Source organism: Morone saxatilis, unplaced genomic scaffold, assembly GCF_004916995.1.
Source record: "Morone saxatilis isolate NCDOM2014 unplaced genomic scaffold, NCSU_SB_2.0 Contig14, whole genome shotgun sequence".
NCBI classification, from domain to species: domain Eukaryota; kingdom Metazoa; phylum Chordata; class Actinopteri; family Moronidae; genus Morone; species Morone saxatilis.
This window is the reverse complement of record NW_023339696.1, coordinates 11,694,649-11,709,126: the sequence shown is the minus strand read 5'-3', so window position 1 is coordinate 11,709,126 and position 14,478 is coordinate 11,694,649. Positions and strand designations below refer to the sequence as shown.

The window sequence follows — 14,478 nt, the reverse complement described above, 5'->3', positions numbered from 1 at the left end:
ACATGATAGATCCACCCCCATAGTGAACAGATGGGGAGGTGTGCTTTTCATAAAATGCTGCTTATTTATTCTTCAAAACATCCCTTTGCTGATTGTGACAAAAGAGTCCTATTTTTACTTTATCAGTTCACAGGACTTGTGTCCAAAACACATCAGGCTTCTGTAGATGTCCTGTTTTATACTTCTGATTTTGGATTTTATGACATGAACACAGGTAAGATTTTCTTCTACCAACTCTTCCATGATGGTTTTATTTATAAGCAGCTCTGGACAGTGGAACTCCTGAGTCTGCTAAAAGCTGCTGCAGGTGTTTTGCTTTCAGATGAAGGTTCTGATTAGGGCTGCACAATTAATCAAAATATTATCAAAATCGCAATATGGCCAAGTGCAATATGAAAATTGAAAGAGCTGTAATGTTATGATAAAAGTAAACTGTGTGACAAAACAGCATTATAATGAAGTACTGCAGAAGTGCGCTAGTCTACAAATCTTGCTCTCCAGATTTAAGAAAACATGTTTGTTTGCCACAAAAGTTTCATATCATCATGATATTTTTTTTTTTTTTAATTTAATTTGTGATGATAAAAGTTTTATTCCCACATAATCGTGAATTGCAGTCGCAATATCTGTCAAAATAATCACAATATAATGGTTTTACCATATCGTGCAGCCCTAGTTCTAATGAATTCTGAGCAGCATACGAGCAATTTTCTTTTGGTCTTCCAGATCTCATCTTGAACCTCCACACTTCCCCCGAAACTGCCATCTCTTAATTACATTTCACACTGTGGAAACAGCACTTTGCTATCTTCATGTAGCCCTCTCCTGCATTATGGACATCAGCGGGCATCAATAAGAGTCTTACGCAGTTGATAAGAGGAACCCATAGTTGGTGAGTGTTCACACAAGGTTTGAGGAGTCAGAGTACATGTGAGGGGTTGAAATTGGCTTCAGCTGATGTTTCCTAATGATAGTTGTTCACATGCCTCAGGCCTAATGAGCTGATGAGACCTTGTAAAAAATAAACTGAGACTGCAGAACTCTTAGGTTGCCCAAACTTTTGCACATGCCAAAATTATGTTTTTATTTTTGTTTAATTTATGAAATAAAATGAAACAATGAATTAATGTAATGCTGCAAATATTGTGTTTTATGTTCCATACCCTCCAAAATGTGTTATTTGTCAGGGTGTGGCCAAACCTTCGCACACCACTGTATTTGTTTTTGTTTTCTTAATATGGTGTTTAATGCTTGGATATGCTGACATAACTATACAGTTCAGTAAAAAAGATGAGTTTGATCACTTAGCATGTTCCAGTAAATAAAGGTGTGATAATCCTTTAATGAAACTAAATTCTCATCTTTGTAAAGTCGATTCAAACCCAAGGAAAAGACATGCCATCTTGTAAATGTGAATATCCTTATTATTTTCATTATAAACGTCTTTTGTTAGCTGGATTATTATTGAGGAGTCAGTAAATGACATCAGTGATCAGTGATTGTGCAGATTTCACTGTTGCACTGCTGCCATATTGGTGGGCCTTACACACAATTACACAATGTAAACAAACACTGATAGCTTTTAAATCATGTACGTTTTCAGCTCATCAGAGCACAGTGTGTTTATCTAAGGTTAGGGACGCTTCCTGTCCGTGTAGCTGATAGCATTAGCTCATCTGATGTTGCAAAACAAAAACAGGAGAAAGGACAATAACGCATCTTGTGCGCTGCAGTAATAATTCCGGATGCTGCTGCAGCGTTACACGTCTGAAAAGATCCAAACAGTCACAAATCGTCACTGTTTTCAGGGTGGGTCTGAGTAATGTTACAAAACAACAACAACAACAGTCGGTACCTACCTCTCCGGACGGAATAAATGTACTTCTCCGGCCTGGTCCTCAAACGCAGCCTTGCACTGATCGGTCCAAAATAACGGATGATGACCACATCCGAGCCTGCTCACTCACCCACTCACTGTTTAGTGCGTGTGGAGGGTGTAATGACAAAGAGGAGCCATCAGGGGGCGCTGTAAGACAGAGCTGACTGTCACTGTGCAGTACAGTATGTTGCCCTTTGCAGGAGAGAGACACTGAATTACTAAAAGCCTGCAAGACAGATGAAAGTTGGGTTTAAAGAGCCGCGAAGTCATTTTGTTATTTCACATTTGGTTGATGCCCAGGATGATGCTCGCTTCAGATCCCAACAAAACAAATGTGGGACAAAGTAGGACACATTAGCAATGCTGTAAGGAGGTCTAAAATCTTTAATGTCTTTAAGTTTAATTTATGATGTCTTTGTTGTGGCTGCAGTTTCATTCCTTTGTGGTACTTTTCCATCATAAAAAATGATCTAATAAATCTACACGGGTCGGGACTTTGTGGTGTCTCACAAAGCAGAGATGGCGACAGGTTAACCTGCACTTGGCCCCCACGTGTATGCAGTTCGACTGACATAAAACACAGCGCTGTGGTGATGGCCTTCCCTGCTTTCTTCCCAGCCACTGGATGGAAAGCAGATTTTTCAATTCAAGTAGCAGGAAGAGTTAATCTGTGGCCTGGGTTTAGCATGTATTTGTGCACAAATGTGTATGTAGCTGTACATGATATAAGGTATATGATACAGTCAGGTGCACATGCATTCAGAAATATAAATAATAAAAGATTTAGGGCCATCCCATCACGGTTATTTCCCTCAGTGGTGTGATCATAATCATGACCACCGCTGCTGTGCACACTTGATCAAACAAAATGGGATGCTATCTTCTGTGATCAATAGGAAAAAGCCTCACCGCAAACAAACACACATCAGTCTAGACAACAGCAAACAGCCAGACGACCAGATTGGGGCTCTACACAAATCAGCGAAAGCGGACAAGTGAAAATCAAAGTGGACAGGAGGATTAGATGGAAACTGTTGAGAAACGGAGAGCGGAGCGGCTTTGAAGTTTGATATCTGCAACATAAATAAAAGCTATACGATTTACAAAACATTTGGTTCACTTGGGAGAAGTTACGAGCTACTCTTGTTGCATATTTAATGTCAAACTCTGTGATTAGCGATTCTTGGTGGCGATTATCAAAAGCACAACCTGAAACTGGGCCATCAAGGCTACGCTTTCCAAAGCGAAAGACCCTCCTCAGTGGCTTTATTTCAATGGGATTGTTTGTGAGAGCAATGTAATTTGCAGACAGGGCCGTGGGGCTTTAGTCTCAGCTGCAGCCGTGTTAAATGTCTCCATTTCCCAAGTCTAATAACGGAGGTATTATAAGAGCCTGCTCAGACCAGCTGGTCCCCGGTGCTGGACAGGGGCAGGAGCTGGACTGCCCAGTCCAGGGAGACTCACCCACGGGTGGGGAGTGCCCGCCCTGGCCTGCAGAGCTGTAGCTAGATGTGTAAATGATTAAGATTGTGGTAATTTCCCTAGCGATTGTGGTCTGAGGTGAAATCCAAAGTTGTTGAGTGAATGCATGTGTCCATGTACGTGTGAAGTGTTGAGTCTGTGCATGTGTGTGAGAGAGAGCGTGTACTGTATGCTGGCTTGCAAACAGCAGCCGTGAAAAAAGCTCTGCATATCTCCCCCAATCTCTTTCTCTCAGTTATGTATTATTCAACATGCCCCTCTTGTATTGTCTCTCACCTTGTCTCTCTCTCTCTCTTGCTCCCATTTCTTCCTTCTCCTCTCATTATTCTTTGACTGTTGGTTCTAAATTGGAGGAGAGCAGGGAAGAAAGAGCAGCGCAGCACTCACATGTGACCTCGCTGACCCATTCCTCTTCAAATCCAGGGTCCAATTTTACAGGAACACTAAACAAACAGCTCAGCCATCACAGAAGGCATCTATAATTAATGCTACCTGATACCTGACAAGTTGGTGATGGATATAACAGGCTAGAGACGAAATCCCCGGGACTCCCTTCATGTTGGAGTCTTGATTATTCTCCTCGCCTCTCGCTGCTTTTCATCACTTGTTTCTTGTTTGCCATGCTAGCAACACAACTACTGGATGTATTTCCATAAAATGTTGTACAGACATTCAGAATCTCCATGGGACGAATTGTATTGATTTTTCTTCTAGCTTTTCTTCTTCATCATCAAATTAATGAACAAATACCCAAACGAATGCTACTCCCATCAGCCTCAGCTTACCTATCTTTGGTTTTGTGCTAATTAGCAGATGTTAAGCATGCGAAATGCTAAACTGAGATGGCATAGATGATATGGGTGACACTCTCTTAACGCCAGCATGTTAGCATCGTCGTGGTTAGCATGTTAACATCAAAGCACGGCTGTCTTGTTTCCCTTTCAGCATTGACCTCACATCCTCGTCACCTCATCTTCTCAGATTTAAGGCTTGATTCAGGGACTTAAAGGACTAACTGAGATGGTGATAAACATATACTGCAACACATTGCCATTGTGAGTTCTGAAAGTTGCATTTGGCCCAGTAAATAACACCGTACTAAGCGTTGAACGGCTGAGACTCTGCTTGTGCCGTATTATGTTAGCTTTGGGTGTAATGGTTATGTGTAACAACCCAAATATTAATTGATCTGCAAGCATCACTCATCATAGATGAAACAGCTTCAAAGCTGCTATTTTTTGCTAAGTAACTAACGATAAATGTCAACAGGTACACACACGTACAATTCAACATATCTGTGTTGAATCTAATCTATATCTGCGTTTGAAGCGATAACACGTGTTTGGTTTTGCACATTTGTGTGTGTCCTTGTGATTGTTCAGGTCGGTGAAGATGTGACAGTGTGAGGTCTCCAGACAATGTGTGTAATGATGATGTAATGGGTTAATAACACACACACACACAGTCGCTCATATACACACACTAATGACCTGCATAGACCTTTCCCACCATTGACCTTACACCTTTATATCACAGCAGAAAGTAATGAGGTCAGGCGGGGGTGTGACCACACTACATAACTAACAAGACGCAACAGCCATTACCTGCCCTGGTTTGGTTTGCTGTGTAACACCACATAATAGTTGCACATCAAATCAAATACCCTCACACGTACAGTATCTGTCCTATATTGAAACCGACTGCAAACAATAACCCACACACAACACAATCGGGCCTATATCAAAGCGCCAGAAGATTGCGTGTAATCGAATCTGTGTGACAAGGACCAATGATGATGTTGTATTAAGTACTGGAGAACAGGCAGGCACTACCCCTGTGGGGGTCTTTCACAGCTATGCTAGCTACTCTTGAAGAATCACCTTTCTCTGTCCCACATTTCTCTGTGATCAATTCATGTCAGCTGGCCATGTTTTATTTAACACTTAATCGTGGCACTCCCTCCCTGCAGCTGATTTGTTCATGTACAGGAAAAAAGAATTAGCCTAAGAGCACGTGATTGCTCCTTTTCACTCTTCTCACCTACCCTCACTCTTTTCTTTTACTTTCTTGCATCTTATTCAAGTGGCATTCAACACAAAACAGGTCAGCCTTTCTTGGACAGTTTCTATAATTAATTCCTCCTTTCATACAGCACTCTCCATCTGATGGGTGGAGGAGACTCAAGGTGCCATAATTGAAGCTCCAAGCAGGTTTTAAGATGGTCCTGATCCTCTTTTGTGATCCCCTGCTTTCCACAAGTTCAGTGACTCATGAGTTCTTTTCTTCCACAAAAAAACCTTTCTCTCTTTCTTTGTGTAAAACTCTTTAATCTCGTCTGCCCCTGGGTCAGTGTCACAGCCACACACGCTCCCTTTTAAATTATATACTGTATCTTGCTCAGACAGCAGAGCCGAGAAGAGCGTGGTTGTGTTTCCTCAGACCTGTGGAGAGGTGGCATATATAGGCCTTGATTGTGCTGAAGTGGCACAGAGAAAGCAGAGCTGACAGCTCTCTAAATGGACATGATGTTTCACTGTACTCGTGCCAAATCTGCTCTGATGTCTGCTTTCTGCACATATAGCAACTCCTAAAAGCCCAGAGGAGTCTGTAAATCATTGATAGAAAGAATAATAAATACTCTGATTCCACAGTTCTGACAACAAACCATAAAATCCACAATATTTCTTGTTTTTCTGAAAGTTTTTCCTCGGTAATATCTATGACTTCACTGTAGTTCCTGTACTGAAAAGCATGAAAGCAAAAGGACAGAGAAGGTAGGTCAGGAGCCTGAGGTTATAAATATCAGTTATAAATCAGCGGTGGAAGAATTCTGCAAAATGGACTTAAAGCATTAAAAGTAAAAGCCCTTATTATTATGAGTTATGTAACTTAAAATATTATGTATTACTGGAAAACAGTATTGTATGTTTCCATTTTTTATAAAATGATGCATTTTTTCTGATTACAATGAGAGAAATCATAAGTGCAAGAAATAATGGAGTTTGATGATACAGTATAGTCAGCGATGGGTACAGGTATTACTCTTGTTCTGTACTCCTACGCTTTACTCATGTATATTTCTGAGCCAGTAATCTACTTTGTACTTCACTTCATTTGCCTTTTATACTTTTAATCTTCGATGTTATGAAATGAAAATAGCGTAATCTTTCTGGTCACTGGGCTTTTAAATTGGTGTGCGTAAAAGCCGCGATGTTAATTAATGTATACAACATTTTCACATCCAGACTGCAGAGGTTGGACAGCTTTATGTTACTGTTTAGTTTCTCTCAATGCCTCTTTCTTAACTAATATCAGACTATTGCTTTGAGACTAAATAACTTCTACATTACCTTCATCTGTCCTCTGTAAAGTAGCATTAAATTAAATTGAAAATACTTAACCAAAATACCTCAGAAATTTACTAAAAATTTTACATATGTGCGTATTTACATTCACTGAACTTTAGCGTAGTGGAGAGAAAAATATCAAATATAAACTTTTCATATTAAGAAAACACTACTGGGATGTTTGACCATTCGACAGACCAGACAAGCCATTTTAAGACATTACTTTGGGCTCCTTAATTGTATTAATTCTGTAGATTATTAATGTAATTATTAATTGCGGATTAATAAACAAGCCACCACAACTCCTCTCCCATATTGTATGTGTATTCCCCAAACATTTCCATCTACACTGCCCTCATTAGCTACTGTAGCTGAAAATGTTTGAGGAATAAACATATCATATTGGAGAAAGGTTTACTAATTTGATTTTTATTCATCAGTTAAGCCTATGCTCACAATAATCTGCATGTTTCTGAAGCATAAATTACATTATTTGGACTAATCAACTAAGGGATGTATCGTAGAAATTGACAGATTCATTTGTAAGAAAATGACAGTCAGTTGCAGCCCTGATAAACAAAGAGACTGGAATGTTTTTTAAGAGGGAATGTGTTTTTCAGTCTTAGCCTTTTGCTCATTAGCACATTTTAGCGAGAGATTCAGACAGTTCACACTGCATGGCAAATTGGATTGAGCAGCCAGTCCGAACCCCCATTCCCACACACACACACACATACACACACACACACACACACCTAACGCTGCAACCACATCTAATCAGATGTATTTATACTGTATGTAATGTTAATGACATGCAAATAGGCATGTGGACACATGTTTGGACACACGTGCAGTCGTGCATTCGTTTGTGGGTAATTTGGTCAAAAGCAAGTTACTGAAAATGCACTTGTGGAAAGACGCTGTGCAATAAAGAGACACACTGACAATATGACAAGGGCAAACACACTCTATCCTTTTTCCACAGTCGACTTAACTCTCTATTTATCTTCTGTCATCTGTCACATCTGTCTCCTTGTCAGTTTCATTGTCTCTGTGTTCACTGCCCTCAAACAGTAACATGTTATCCCTCGTTCTCTCTCTGAGCATCCCTCCACCATCCCTCAGCCTCCCGCCTGCCGCCCCCACTTTCAGTCTCCGTCTCTCTCCCTCACTTTCTCCTCTCTAGCGTGCCCTTCCTCTCCATCTACCTTCCTCTCTCTTTCCTTTTTTCCCCCCTCCCTCTCTCCTCCTCTTTCCTCCTCCTCTCTCTCCCGCTGCGCTCTCGACTCGCTCTCATTCCCCCTCGCTCACACACTCAGGCAGCATCCTCCCCTCTCCACTTCTACCTTCACACTCACCTCTTCGCGCCTCCCTCTCTCCACTCCTCTCGCCTCCTTCCTTTCCGTCACCTACTAACACATATCATCTCTGGCATCTTCACCCGGTCTGTTGTCTCCCACTCCTTCCACTCTCTCCTCCATCTCTTCCATTTCTCCCTCCTTGTCACACACTCAACCTTGCTGTCTCGCGTACACACACTCATGCTGATTGGCACCCAAGGACAGAGCACCCTCTCTCCCAAACCGGCGACCAGGCGGTTTGCTCGTGTGGCCAGGCTTCTTGACACTGAGCTTAGCTGAGGAAGAGGACGAGAAAGAGGCCATGGAGCACAGCCACATCTTCCCTGTTTTTTCCCCAAATGCGAGCACCTGGAGCCCGGGGCAGCATCCCTCTGAGGTTGCCCAGGGATGCCCCCTCGGACCACTGCCTGTCATCTACTACAGCATCCTGCTCTGTCTCGGCCTGCCTGGTAAGAGATGTGTGTGTTTTACGTGTGTCTAATCACATGCACATCTCATTCTGTGTTAATTTTCTCATATTTGTGATTAAAGCCTGCATCGGTGGGTTGCAGGAGTCATGCTTTGCATCTTGATTTGTTGTGCACTTGTCTGCAGGTTTGAGTGAGTGTGTGTCGTACACAGCTGCTCCAGAGTGTCACTCTTTGCACGCACGCTGTTGATTTGTCATTCTGACCTTGTGGCAATCACTTGCATGTGTATGTACTTTGTATGCATTTGTCGGTGCTCGTGGCTGCCTGCTTGGAGTTTGTTTGTACATTCATCTCTTTGGTTGGAAATATTCAAGCACCAGTTAAACAAAGGAGGAAAAATTGCTGTGCAGAACATCGTTAAATTGGATTATTTAGACGTGATTCTTCAAATTGCACCTTTTTCTAGTTACATATGTGTGCATGACTGATTATGTGAGTAATGTCACAAGCTTGACCTCGGGGACAAGTGTGTGTTACATGGCTCCTCTTGATGACCTGGATTAATGACACTTCCTTGTCGTGTCTTAACTATTGACTGATTAGTCCGTTTACTGCCTCTGCCCCACTGCGTGATCTATGAGCGCTGACCTCGTCTCACACAGGGAGGCAAAGTGGTGTGTGTGTGTGTGTGTGTGTGTGTGTGTGTGCGTGTGCATCACGTGTGTGACAGAGACAGAAAACCTGTAGGTCAGATGAAAGAGGAAAGGTGCTGATGCCTAATCAGAGATTGCGGTTTAGATGTTGAAATCCCTCTGGACTGTCAGATACACATCCACTCTGCTTCAGCCCATTCCCCAAATGCTGGACTCATTCTGTGGTCAAATAACATAATAGATTATTCAAGGTTTTTAGTATTCAGACCTGATTTTAAGATAAGATCTGTTGAGAGATTTGACGTGAAATTAACCCACAGTTAAGGCTTTTAAGGAATAAAATCTGGGACTTTTGTCTTATTAGTTCTAATACATAAGATTAGCATATCTTCTTAAGCTCCCTCTTCCTTTATAAAGACTGGGAGTGAGATGTTATCAACAACCTAAGCTGCTCTAGTTCAAAACAAATCTGCAATGCAAAGTGAAAAGCTTTTGTATGCCAAGGCTGCAGTTGCTCCACAGATTTGCAGTCTCAGTAAAAGTAAGTCTGTCTTTCTGATCAAATCTCGCCTAATTATTTCTCCCGGATGGCAAATCAAGTCTTGCTCAAGCAGGTCTCTCTGCTGTCTTTTAAAGTTTCTCCTGCCCGGCCCGCGGAAGTTTTATTTGATTCTGCTGCTGAGTCGTCTTTACAAATGCGATTGAGGCTGTTTGTTTAATCACTGAGTAACAATAACCTGAGAGTGTAATGCAATCTTACAATAGTTGTCTGAATTAATGGCAGACTTGAGAGCAAGGGGCTGATGCGTTGCAGCAGCCGAGTTTCGACTTATTCAATCATTATGACACAGCTCGTTCTGCTGAAGCTGAATCATGAATGTTTCATGAGCGCGGCATGTGTGAGTAGTAGCGGTGTGACCTACAGACCCACACATATTTAACACTCTGGATGGATTGGAGGCTGTTACCTTGATTACCTGCCAGTGTGTCATTAGTTAACAGCAACAGGGCTTCACGGAAACGTCGTCATGTCTGTATATTTCTCTCAGACTTTGACCTTTAAGCTGCAGACGGACAGAGGGGTCACATCAAGAGCACGGATTCGAGGGTGACAAGTGAAATGAAGGAAGGTGATGAGACAGGGGGATTGCGCAAGTCAAGTGGTGGGAAATGATTACTGTTTGACCTGGGGAAATGATTAACCGAAAGCCCAGGATGAACATGGTGTATAAGGAAGGACAAGGACACCCAGAAGAAGAAGAAGAAGAAGAGGCGAGCTAAGAGAGAGCAGTAATAGAAAGAGAGATTAATAACAGCAGAGCCAGTGAAGTAGCACCTTTTGAGCCCTGAGTGGGGGAGCCACAGACGACAGAGCCGAGACGAATTGCCACATTTTTAATTAATCGCTAACTCGCTCTCTCTCTTCCTCTCTGCTCACTACACCACACTGCTTGAGCCAGAACAGACGTGTGCTGGCATAGCAAACAGCCCAATGAAGGATTCGTTTCTTTTGCCTCTTTGCTGGGATTACAGAAGTGAGGTCTGCTCTTTGTACAGTACAGTATGTCTTTAAAACACTATATACTGGGTTGAGTGGTCCGGGAAGCCGATTCTGTCCGAATGTTCAAGTGAAGCTGCGTTCATGCGTTATGCTTTGAGCTGAAAATGTCTCTAATCAGAAATCAGTCAGTTCTTTATGATGGTTTTTATCCTGCCCTCAAGTCAGCCTTCAGGTCACCGTTGCTGTCTGGATTTGAAGGATCTGCAAATGTGTTAATGTTAATAAAATGTCTGAGCTCCAAGACAATGCAGCAGAGCACAAAGCCACTAAGAGGATTAAATTAAGTTCTATTGTATTCTATTTAATAATTATACATTTGTAATTATTTAAGCAGTTTAATTATTTTATTAGTCATAAGCCTTTCCACCCAGACACATGCTAAGTGAGCTAAAATAGGTAGATGGAAACACACAAACACACTGTTATATAGCCACAAGAGAAAGGTCAGACCTGTTGGATGAACCATGCGTCAGACTTTGACGTGGAAGACTGACGTTTATGCTTTTACCAACAGTTTCTTTTAACTGTAACATAAATGTGGTGTTATTATTGTAACCATACTGATGAGTAATTTTAACCCAAACCACAATATTTCTTCAGCCTTTATTAAGTTGTTTTATACTTAATGTTAACCAAGACATCAGATACCTTTTTTTATGATGATAGGTAAATGAGGTATTCTGTCATTCAAACTGGGAGGATTTGTTGAAAATAGCATGTGCTGTAAATAATCATCACTCAAATGTCTAATGATACACTCGACTCACGATTCGATACAAGTCACAATACTGGGTTCACAATATGATTATCTCATAATTAAAAAAAATAAATTGAAGACAAATTATGACTGAAAAGATTTTTTTTCTCAGACAAAAATCAGCAAAATATATTTTCTGTTTTTCTTTATCAAATCAAATAATCCTTTTTTTTGTTCCAATCTGTGCAAAACAATACATATTTCCTTGTCTTTTGTGACGTGATACAGCTACATAAAAATAGATCGCCCCCTGCTGTTTAAAAAGAGCATCATGAATAATTTTTTATCTCACTGATTTGAATTTTCACATATTTGAACTGTGTTTTAACTGACTCACAATATATCTTTACATTCCTATTACTGATACCTATTTCAGTGCTTACAACCGGCAAATAAAGCTGGCCCAGGTGTCATCACATACTCTGGAACGTGGACTACGTGACAACAGGTGGTTGCCTGGTGGGGGAGATGTCAGCTTCTTCATTTTTATCCTGTTTAGAGAATCTCTCCTCCACCTGTGCACATGAACAAACGAGCGCCAACAGCATGTTGGTGCGTTCAGTCAACGCTGTGACTGGCGTACGTGAGAGTTGGGAAACATCTCCTACCACTCCAACTTAACCACCCACCCCAGGGGAAAAGGTTGTGGATGTACGGCACTGACGGCCCTCGGTTCCACGTCACAGTGTAGGCCAGGTGTCAGCCGCTACTTAATGAATCTGCACCAGCGACAGGGAATCTGTGGTTGGGATGGGGGCTTGTTAATAGATAGTATCACTCTAAAAGTGGAGTTTGAGATTAGGGGGTGTAAACTGGACGAGGAGGAAAGCATGCGAGGGAGGTTTGTGTTGAAGCATGGACAGCGGGGAAAAAAGATAGTGAACACTCAGTTAATCAAATGGAAGAAGGAGGAGATTTTGAGCTCTGGTTTGTCTCCAGTCTGCAGTTTAAGAAAGGAGAGGAAGGGGTGTCATGGGGGAGACGAGCCAGAGAGGGTGCAGGAGGACAGTGGAGGCAAGAGAAGGAGGGAGGTGTTGTTTCAGGCAATAAATCAGAGATGTTGATGCAAGTTGACTTTGTTTGACCAGCTGACAACAAAACGCTGTCACTGCTGCAGAAAACACAAATCCCTGCATGTCATTCGGCATTATTTGGACACCAGTAATAAATCAATCCGAGAATAATTATAGGACGTTGTTTGAATGTTTTAGTCCTCCTCATCTTCTGTTCACTTAAACTTCTTCCATGTTCCTCCTCCATCTCACTCTAACTACCTTTCACATTTCAGGGTTCTTTTTTTTTTTTTCGAAGCTGAAACCTCATAAAGAGCATCCAAGGGCACATTATGATTGTGTACGAGTCCTTTAAACGCGATGAGCTGAGTTTGTCTGTCTGCAATGCCACCATCACTGGCAGCAGGGTTAGCCTTGATGTAAGGACAGTCATCGCCACCAAACTTTGACTCACTGTGGCCTGTCTGTAAAATGAATGGCTGTGGAGGTAAGCAGAGGCAGAGCACTGCAGTAGCATCAATATCATTTGCAGCAACCAGGGCCTCTTTCTCTCAATATGACCATTAAACCTAAATATCCTGTTGCAATACACATCTCTCTCTCTTTTTCTCGTTCTTGCTCTATTTTCTTTATTGCATCTTTCTTTTTCTTATGAGCTTCTTTCCCATTAACTCTCAGATCACACATCAGGCTTATGCTCACAATAAAACGTGTTTGATATTACATTTGCATGTCGTTTTCAGTGCAAATTAGCAATAAAAGGATTTTACGTCACAGCAAGTTTTCTCTTCATTTTAAACAGAATTTGGGTTTTAAAGTAAGTAAAATCATATTTTTATGTGGCTTTGTAGCAGGGATCCTGTTTTTTGTTCTGGGGAATTAAGGAATCGCCCTGCTTTATGTCCGGTCTGACACTTAGAGAAGACAAAAGGGAAATGGTTGTCATCAGGAACAAAGTGCTTGTGACCTTTGAAGCGAGCTTTGATATCCCCCCCCCCCCGTTCCCCCCCCCCCCTCTCTTTTTCTCTTGCTTCTTCCTTTCCTTCCACCGGCTCGCTGCTCTCCTCTATACCTCTCTCTCTCTCTCATTCTGTCTTCCCGTCTAATCCTCCCCTCTAGTCCCTCTCAATAACCTGCTCTCTTTTTAACTCTCTGTGACCTTCCTCAGGCCAGGCCACGCTTGCCTTCTTCCTCCGACTATATCCCTCTCTTCTCTTCTCCTCTTGTCTTATTAGCCTCTGGATAAGCCGTCAAAGCCAAACCTCAATTTCCTCCAAATGACAAAGAAACTTAATTGCAATGCTCACTTTTTTCTTTTTTGGGGGCATAATTTCCTCTTTACAGTGTCTGCTCTGTTATATGAGGCCCATGAGAAAGCCTAATGACAAGTGTGCAGGGAGGTGGCGGCATTTCATGTTTTGCCACCGGTTTCGAGAGGTTAAACTGCGCAGTGTCGTTTGTCGACAGCCCGTCTGAACACGTCCCTTTAGTGGTGGGATGAGTCAGCCTCGTTACACACCTCAGGGACCACGCTGTGCCTTATCTTTTCCCGCTAAACAACGTCAATGGCCCTCGTTATGTTAGAGGAGCATCAGCAGGGGGAGCGGAGACACAAAAGCACTCCTGCACAAATAGACAGAAGGGGTCACCCATGCAAACACACACAAGCAAATTAAGGCAGAGAGATAAACACACAGCAGCCCATTATTTGTCCTACAGGTCATTTTAATCCCTTCTCAGCTGGAGACGATTATTTTTCCCTGCAAAGACAAAAAGGGAAATTTTGCATGTGTCCGGCTGAATGTCCGTGAGTCCAGGCATGACGTGCACATGTCTCTGTGTGCACACATGGATACCTCTGTGTGTGTGTTTTCCTCATGTCCATTCTGTGCGCGTGCATGAGTGTGCATTCCTCCAACCCGTCTGTACCCGTCCCCGCTGAGACCTGCATGTTCCACCTCATATAGACCCATCTGGGTCCACCCCCCCCCCCGTTCGCATTCATCCCCGGCCCC

At 42.3% G+C, this 14,478-nt stretch overlaps 2 protein-coding genes across 2 annotated transcripts in view; one reads left to right on the top strand and one right to left on the bottom strand.

Annotated features, from left to right (window-relative positions):
• The window catches only part of proza (protein Z, vitamin K-dependent plasma glycoprotein a), a 7,132-nt gene extending 5,144 nt beyond the window's left edge, over positions 1 to 1,988 (bottom strand). The window contains exon 1 of the mRNA XM_035655453.1: positions 1,860 to 1,988. The gene's annotated coding sequence lies outside the window, so the exon portion shown is untranslated. The remainder of the gene's footprint in view (positions 1 to 1,859) is intronic.
• Positions 1,989 to 8,370: 6,382 nt separating this feature from the next.
• Positions 8,371 to 14,478, top strand: part of gpr139 (G protein-coupled receptor 139) — a 12,359-nt gene continuing 6,251 nt past the window's right edge. The window contains exon 1 of the mRNA XM_035655542.1: positions 8,371 to 8,518. Within this exon, the coding sequence (XP_035511435.1) occupies positions 8,371 to 8,518 (148 nt within the window). The remainder of the gene's footprint in view (positions 8,519 to 14,478) is intronic.